The sequence below is a fragment of the Poromitra crassiceps genome (genome assembly GCF_964638095.1).
Source record: "Poromitra crassiceps genome assembly, chromosome: 15".
Taxonomy (NCBI): Eukaryota; Metazoa; Chordata; class Actinopteri; order Beryciformes; family Melamphaidae; genus Poromitra; species Poromitra crassiceps.
Window position 1 is genome coordinate 4,229,086 of NC_139634.1, and position 9,096 is coordinate 4,238,181.

General features: G+C 41.1%; 1 protein-coding gene across 1 annotated transcript in view; it reads right to left on the minus strand.

Moving 5' to 3' along the window:
* Positions 1 to 2,374, minus strand: part of simc1 (SUMO interacting motifs containing 1) — a 15,704-nt gene extending 13,330 nt beyond the window's left edge. Inside the window, exon 1 of the mRNA XM_083652381.1 lies at positions 1,894 to 2,374. Coding sequence (XP_083508507.1) covers positions 1,894 to 2,061 — 168 coding nt within the window. The 5' untranslated portion in view covers positions 2,062 to 2,374. The remainder of the gene's footprint in view (positions 1 to 1,893) is intronic.
* Between the last annotated feature and the right edge of the window lie 6,722 nt (positions 2,375 to 9,096).

Below are 9,096 nucleotides of genomic sequence, written 5' to 3' on the forward strand. Positions count from 1 at the left end.
AATGTTATCATCAATGTTGAATGTTATCTATAGACCAAATCACTGTGACGTCACCATGTAAACAACATTTACTTCCGGGTAACACTTCGGGAAGGCGGCAGGTTTAAATGTGCGTGTTGTCAAATAAATGCTGTCAAACTCTCTCGTTGTTTTCGGCCGACTACTTTCAATTTAAATGTTCAAACGGTTGGTAAACATGCTTATCCGACGTATCTAGCCTTTCTTCTGTGTTTGTTTTATGTAGTGTTAGCTAGCTAATAACGTTTGTTTACAACTGTCAAACTCGCTGTTTTTTTTACAGACTCGTTACGTTACGTTACAGACAGAGGCTACTGAGGCCGCTCGGATACAGCTCGGAACCCGGACGTTGTAGCTGTAGTAAGCCTGTGCCGCCGAATCCAGAGTTCTCTTTGCTCATGTTTGCCCTTTGCAGAGGGAATTCTGAATAATCCAAATCTTGACCCGCTCTTTATGGTCACTGGACACCCAACAACACAACACGAACAAACCATTTTTGTCTTCTTTGTCTGTTTTTGTCTTCAACACGTCAGTTTGTGCCGTTCACCGCCATTATGTGTGGAGTTAACCGGAACCAGGGGTAACCGGAAGTAAATGTAAACATCCCCACTGATTTGGTCTATAGGCTGTTTTCACAGCAACCTTTTGAGGTGGTAAAGCAGGAAGTAACGCAGGTGTAATCATTAGCATTAATGAGGGCACCTGGCACTGGAACACCTAAACAGAACGGAAGCATAATTAATGGTATTATGCTGCCTTCCAGACACCTGGGACGTGGGTGTTTCCCAGTGGAAAAGTCCCACCCCCCACCTTCAAAGCATTCCAGAGCACAAAGGCAAAATGCAACCAAGAAACATGGCGGACCGCGACAAACTGTTTTTTGTTTGGCAAATAGCAAGACACCTTAACAACGAGTAGAGCACCCTCCTTGCATATTTAAATGAAAATGAGGAGCAGCAATGACACATAAGGTAACAGACTCTATTATACATTTTATTTAGGCACTTCATACTTTGGACTACATACTCCATGGTTGCGGCCATTGCTGTGTGACGTCAGACAACTGATTCCCAGCCTAGTGGGGGTAGATTTTTTTCTCCCAGTTTTCAAGTCGGAGCTCCCACTTTGAGTGCCGTTCCAGCGCACTTTTCCTAATAGGAGGCCAGAAAATCCAAAGGTCCCAGTTGTCTGGAAGGCAGCATTAGTTAGAGCTGCTTTACTTCCTGCTTTTACCACCTCAAAACGGTTACTGTGAAATGGGTCCATAGCACCTTTAAGTGCATTTCATATCAGAACATTACTTTTGATACTTAAGTAGGCCTACAGTAAATATACAGGCTATAGTAAATATATAGGCTACTTTAAAACTTTTACTCAAGCAATAATCTAATGGGCAAGCAACTTTATCTTCTAGCAGAGTCTAGCTGCAATGAGTAGTCGATTTGACAGTATGACTGATCTTTGGGTTGTTGTGGACTGTTGGTCAGGACAAAATAATACATTTGAGGATTTGTCATCTTGGGCTTTGGGGAAAAAGTGATCAACATTTTTCACTATTTTGTGACATTTTATAGACCATAGATGTATTAGTTGAAAAAATAATCAATTGATTAAACTCAATTTCATCCTGGGCAACATCAGCATTATGGTTGCCCTCAAAGGGCCGGTTGTAAATGTAACACAATATAGGCAAAATGTATCTATAGCCTACTTGTTATCATATTATGCCTCTGATTTAAAATTGTTTCCTCAATTGTGGCTTTAAAGTACAATCCACCACTGATTGTGGCCACCTAGACATCCCTTTGACACCCCAGTTAATCATTCCTATAACACCACTGTTAAGGGCTAACTTTAGGTTCAAGTGAAGCTTACCGCAGGTTTGACCTTCGTGGCGGCATTAAGGTCCACCAGGCATGGCCCCTTCTTAATGAATTTAATGAATGGTCTTGAATCGGGCTTCCTGTCAGTGTAGGTACCGACTATTTCCACATCAGAGTCGTCTCGATCACTCCCAGAGCTGAGTGTAATCGCATCATCCATCGCTCTTCACTCATTCAACCTCAACGCCAGAGAAGTTCCGGGGAGCGAGCAGCAGCAAACGCTAGCTAGCTACAGTACCTGGCAACCTGGCTCCCAGAGGTATCCGAAAACTCGCACCCATTGCTCGCAACTAAAGGGAGGTAATAACTAGTGATCACCGCTTTACAACGTGCCATTTCCTCGCTCCGATACTTATGCACCCGAGGTGAAGTGTTTATCCATAGATTGCATCTTCATAGTTGTGTTCGTTGGGAGCCACGTAACTAGTTCAAACCGCTACAACCAGAGTCATTTAAATGAAATCGTGCTACAATGTATCCGTTTGTCGTCAACACATAATGGTCCGAGTGACGCGAGTCTGACTTCCTGGTTTGAAGCAAGGACCCTAAAAAAGAAGGATAAGACATCACTCACGTCACAGCCGGTTCCACCTATATTATGTCGATTCCTTAATACATAAAACTCATCTTCAATATCAAGAAGTATTGCGGTTGGAAACCCTTTTGAAGATAAATGGTATTGAATTTTTGAATGCTAAATGTTACAATACACATATCCGTAATGTTTTCTATGAAAAAAAGAAAATTACTCCTAGAGGGAAGGGAAAGCTTACTGGAACAGCATTTTTGCTGACATATTGACTGGCAGAGAGCATGGCTTTCACCACATAGATTCTGTATCAATAATAAGATTAAAGAGGTACACATCAAAATTTTGCACAGTATGTATCCAACAAACCTGTATTTTTCCAGATTTTTAGACGTAGATAACAAATGTAATTTTTGCAGTGTTGACCCTGAAACTTTTGTTCATTTATTTTACCATTGTTTGCACTCACTTGCGTTCTGGACTCGAATGCAGGATTACATTCTAAGCCAATCAATCAATCAATCAATCAATCAATCAATCAATCAATCAATCAATCAATCAATCAGTTTAATACATGTCCCAGAAGGGCACTTTGGTTCACATCAGACAGTAGTGGCCAAACTAAATATAACATCACAATTGAATGTATACATGTCATTACCTACTTTGAACATGAGAATAGTGTAATTGAATACATTGTTAACCTGTGGATTTTATATGGTACCGTACATTTCATATACATAAAGCCAGAGTGTTAAAATCGTCCCCCAATTTCATAAGGTTTCTTTGTGAGTTTAATGATTACATTAGGACTCTTAAACGTATAATACAAGTAATAACTGTCAACTATTTAACTATTTAAACTATTTAAAGAGGAATCATTTGTTTTTGTCATTGCTACTTGATTCTCGACTGTAATTTGTACCAGCATACTTGTCCATTTTTATTTATTTTCTGTTATGAGCACATGTCTGTTCTAATGTACACTTGTCTGTTTGAAAAAAAAAAAAAAAAAAAGGCAAGGCAAGGCATTGCTCTATAAATATGACTGTGACCAAAAAACTCTTCACACCTCAGATCGTTAGATTTGCTTCTATATCAGACACAGGTTTTCATTCCTATCTGACTTCCGTCTTCATGTCAGGTAGGAATGAAAACCCGTGTCTTATATAGAAGAAAATCTAACGATCTATGTAAAGTATAGACACTATGAACCTCTTTGGATTATCTTCACACCTCAGTAAGACCTGACCAGAGGTTGCATTTAGACGTTCTCACTGTCTATACAAAAGAGGCAATATTTAAATATGTTTGACCAATGATAAAACACTTTCAAAGTGAGTATACTTTGAGAGCAAATCTGCCAGTTTATCAAGGGATGTTATGATAGCTGGGGGCAGGGGCCCTAGGTAGATCCCAGATCTACCCTCAAATCAATACATTAAAGGCATTATGATAAAGTAACCACATTTCAATGAGAGACTCGAAGGAAGGTATAACACACTTTAATGAATGGACAAACAACATTTAGATTTGGCGTATGACTCCATGATGTGATGTCGCTCCTCCTGAGCGAGAGGAGGACGTCAATGATGTATAGGATAGAGAATCCCCCATAGGGAGTTCTACAGGAGTCATGACATTGGTGGTGTTCAGGGGAGGAGGTGGGTCGAAACAACTGCAACGGCGTAGAATCAGCGACTGCGGGTGTCACACAAGGTGAGTTACACACAGACAAATACCAGGGGCCTGATATAAACTACTACTCCATTCATGTGATACTCCATTCAAGTGATTGGCCAGCAGGCCAGAGAGGGAAGCGTGGGAAAGCGTGGGACACAGTGATTGGACAGGATTGAAGGGGGCGTGTCTATAACTGAGTGACATAACCTGCAGGGGAGATAAAGATGAATGGAAGGAATCAATGAATGAATAAGATAGTTTAATCAGGTATTGACTAAGGTAGCCTTCATTATTGAAAATGGTCTGAGACATCATATAGTGACAGTAAAATGTGACTTTACATTATGGCAATGCCATCTCCTGTTTCAGTTATGTTAATTCTATAGGCCAGGGGTTTCCAAAGTCTGAGACTGTGGGCCTCCCGTCAGACAAAGTTTGGGGACAAAACCACCCTTCCCCCCCAGTTTACTTGCTTATCATAGTTCTGCTAAATTCCAGGATGCCTATGAGATCGTGATTATGTAAAAGGACTAAATTATTGTATTGACTGGTAAAGTGGGAAAAACAGTAAAATGCCCACAAAACTATTATTATTGTTATTGTATCTTAAGAACTGTTTTTGAGAATAGCCTTTTTTCCTATCTTTTTTCTTAAGATTAAATTTAAGAAAAAATTAGAAGATGAGAAGATTTTTTTCACAAATGTTTTGTCATGGGTTACATTTTCCCTTGACTACATGCAGTGTCCACTCCAGTCCAAAACTAAAGTGTCAGTTATTGGTACTAGTAAACAATACAACAGGGAGTAAGCTGGGGGGAATTTAAAATGTTGTCGATTTGAAACCGTCTATTTTGATGTCAGTAAGTGGCCATTTGGATCCATACTTACTTTACGTTTCTTGTCACAAGCCACACAAGTTGTTCCTTCCTTCCTTCCTGCCACAAACTGGCACGCGCGACAAGTGGAATACAGCATCCCATCACCGCAGGGCTCTCAAAACTTCACCTCCACCATATCAGTTGTTTCTTCAGAGAGAAGTTGGTTTCTCTACACTCAGACCACCCCCACAACAGCCTGTTCTCCCTGTTACCCTCATGGAGGAGATACAGGGTCCCAAAAGCACGCACAAATCGCTTGAGGGACAGTTTCTTCCCGCAGGCCACGAGACTCCTTAACATACACAAATAGTGTAGTAGCTGTACTGTACCGTACTGTAGCTGCTACCATTACGTATGTCTAATGTTTAATTGTATGTTTAATAAGGAATATGCTATTTGCACCTGTACGTCAAATACGTCGAATTTAAAATGTTTAAGCACGTCTAAAGTATGCACATGACATGTGCACCTATGTGCAGTGAATATGCCACTGTCTCTGACTTGTCTTATCACTCTACTGCCTTATTGCTTGTTGTGTCTCTTGTTGTTTTTGCACTCATATGCCCTGTTATATTTGTACTATGTTGTAAACGGAGTCCACAGCACAAGAATTTCACACGTGATACTTGTACGATACGATACGATACGATACAACTTTATTGTCAGCTCACACTGAAATTTGTTTTGCCTCCATGGCATCACCGTTCACAATACAGACAGGACAAACCTGGTTACAGACAAAACATTGCAGTACATAGCAAGACAGAACGATGGACAGGACAGGACACTAGAGCAGAAAGAGCAAAAAGCAACAAACATATCCTCTGAATTATCGATGTTGGTTTAAAAGCAGGACAGACTGATGTACAAAAGAGTTCCTTAGTCTTGTACCACGGAGTGACAATAAAAATCTTGAATCTTGAATCTTGAATCTTGAGAGCCATAAGAATTATAAACAAAACCACACAGAACCGACAAACCCATACTTTATCAAACTAAAAACACTAAAATTTAAATACCTGGAGCTCTATCTTCCCAAAAGCGCTAATTTAGCGTTTGTGCTCGTTTAACGCCGTGCGCAATGCAAATTGGGGGCGGGCCGGACACAAGCGCATGCCTGTGATAATTGTACTGGGCATTGGCTGCCACAAGCCAAATCAGGCGTTTCAGCCATAAAATGTGGTGATAGATGGTATTATGCTATCATCAGCAGCGCGCAATTACTTTGCGCTAAGAGCTTTGAAAAGGACCTCTTACACGCAAATACCTCTCTGCGCTGGGTTGTGCACCATAATCTCCGTGCAGCGGAGCGCAGTGCAAGTAAAATCCCGTTTGGATATGTCATTATACACAGTCTTCCTATGCCAGGACATCAAATTATGCTGCTAAGATTGGGTATTAGCAGATAATTCAGTGAGACAATCAACTATAACTCACTGAGAAACTTTTATCACATCGCAAAGAGGGAAATTAATTGGGAAAACTTGTTGGACAATGGACATAGGCTATTTACCTTCATAACCCAAAGGGTCATTGGCACAACAGACGATCTGTCAATAAGCTCCCTCTGTCCTCGCACGAGGGAGTACACTCTATTACGCATGGAGAGAATTACAGCATATTGCATGCCTCGCCAACCATTGCGAGACGGGAATCTGATTGGTTTTGATTGACGTAATGCCCAGCCTTGCCTGGCCACGCCTGTGAATAATTCTGGTAGTTAAGACCACCCAACTCCCGTTTGCGCAGGCATTTTGGATGATTTCGGCACGGCTCTAATTTGCGTCTGCGACAGGTGCCGTTGTCATGCCGAGTTTTGCACCCCCGCCGAGAATTGCATCCCCACCTTCCGGGAGCATATTGTAATGATTTATACGGAAACTTAACTGTTTAAAAATGATATACTCGTCTGGGTAGACGTGATCTCCAAGCCAGGGGGTCTGTCCTGGCTCATGGAGACCGACTTTGATGCATTAGATCCGCGTGGAGGTGACTTCCATGCTTGGGGCTCTCTTCTGCCTTATGGAAGCTGACTTTGGTGCTTAAAATCCGGGTACAGAGGACCTCGAGACCTGGGGATCTCTCCTGGCTTTATGGAGGGGGTGCAAATCTTGGCAGTTTGTACCTGCCGAGATTTGCATCCCTGTTTTTAAGTTAAAACAGTCCCAAAATATGGTGGGGGTGCAATTCTCGGTGGGGGTGCAAAACTCGGCATGACACCGTGAACGTTTCCACATCCCGGCCGAGAATTGCATCCCCAACATATTCCGGGGCTGTTTTAACTTAGAAATCAGGGAGGTCACGTCTACCAGACGATTATATCACTTTTAAACAGTTACATTTCTCTATAAATGATTACAAGTATCCTCCCGTGAGGAGGGGATGCTTTTTTTTTCCTGGGCGGGGGAGCAAAACTCGGCAGAACACCTGGCGGACGGCACAAGGCGGAGTGCTATCTTCCGTGCCTTAAAGCACGCGCAAACGCTATTAGGGGATAGCGCCTGTCGGAAAATAGAGGGCCTGGTTGCCTACAGAACGATTCAAATAATGTACAGAGCCAAAAACCAATTACTACCTAACAGCTAACAGTATCCAAAAGTAGTTTCAAATGAGATAAAGTCATCATGACTTAAGAGAACCTGTTTATATAAAAAAAAAGAAATAGTCAGGACAAATACAAAATATCACTGTGTGCATTAAAGGAGTTGTGTGGAACAACTGTAGTGAGGAATTTATGTTATGTAGACCGGTTGTCAATTTGAGCCTTTTGCGTTGTACTGTATGTAGCCTATACAGTATTTATGTTTTTGTTTGAACTACAAACATAAATAAACGTCAACTTGAAACTATGTTTCAACAGCCTATAATATTATAGCCTATGTTTATAAAAAAAAATGTAAAATGTAAATGTGTATGTGGGAGTGCGTGTGAGGGTGGGGGGTGGGGGGGTGGGGGGCTATCTGTGTGTGTGTGTGTGTGTGTGTGTGTGTGTGTGTGTGTGTGTGTGTGTGTGTGTGTCTGTGTGTGTGTGTGTGTGTGTGTGTGTGTGTGTGTGTGTGTGTGTGTGTGTGTGTGCATGTATACACGCAAGTGTTTTAGTATGTGTACATGGTATGCTACAAATGTACTAGGCACAACTCTATAGTATGTGTGATATTATTATGGATATAATGTGAGTATGCACACATCTCTTATATATTATTACAGTATTATACCATGGTCTGGGTGAATACTCGATTCTGATTGGCTGCAAGGTGTCCATTATTTTGTGATAATGTTGGCGAATACGTATCTATCATACAAAATAAAGCAAGCGGCCAAACGGTAATGTCTTCATTTAATGTAGAACGCAAAACATTGTTAAACCCACATTCCTGTGATAAAGTTAGCGTTTGAGTCGGCTTTAAAACGGAGGGTGGTGGAGGTGGGAGGGACTATTTTATTTCGTGGAAGACTGATTTACAGTATGAATAACAGACATTTAGCCATTTAGATTGCTTTATTTATTACACATGGAAATATAAATGACTGGTCTTATTGTTTTGTTGGCAAGTGACCATGGTATAAGCGGGTTAATGCACTTCGAGGTGTACATTATCACTTTTTAAGGGACTTCGCGGAGGCAACCATCCTTGGCTTCGCCTCGGACGGTTCACGCCTCCACGTCGTCCCTTAAAAAGTGATAATGTACACCTCGTCGTGCATTAACCCTTACGTATAACATGTTATTACAGTATAATTATACTTTCATATTAAGCCTATAGATATAAAACAGGGGGTAGGACTTGATAAGTATTAACTTCTTCCTACTCCTTTTCGGGCATGATAAACAAATGTAAATTGATTGTGAATTTGCTGTATATTGTATACTGTGAATTCTAATTGACTATGATTGTTTGGCACTTCTTGCCTATATTTCCTTTATTCTTTATCTTTGTTTTTGTTTTTCACCATGTTCGAAATAAATCTAAATCCAAATCTAAAACCAGGCTGAGGAGGACCATCACGTCCCAGAAGAGCCTTGCACCTCATGTGAATCCTGAGCGGGACAGTTTGTTTGGAGTAGCTATCAGCTAAAATGAGGTAAGACTTTTCACTCACTGAT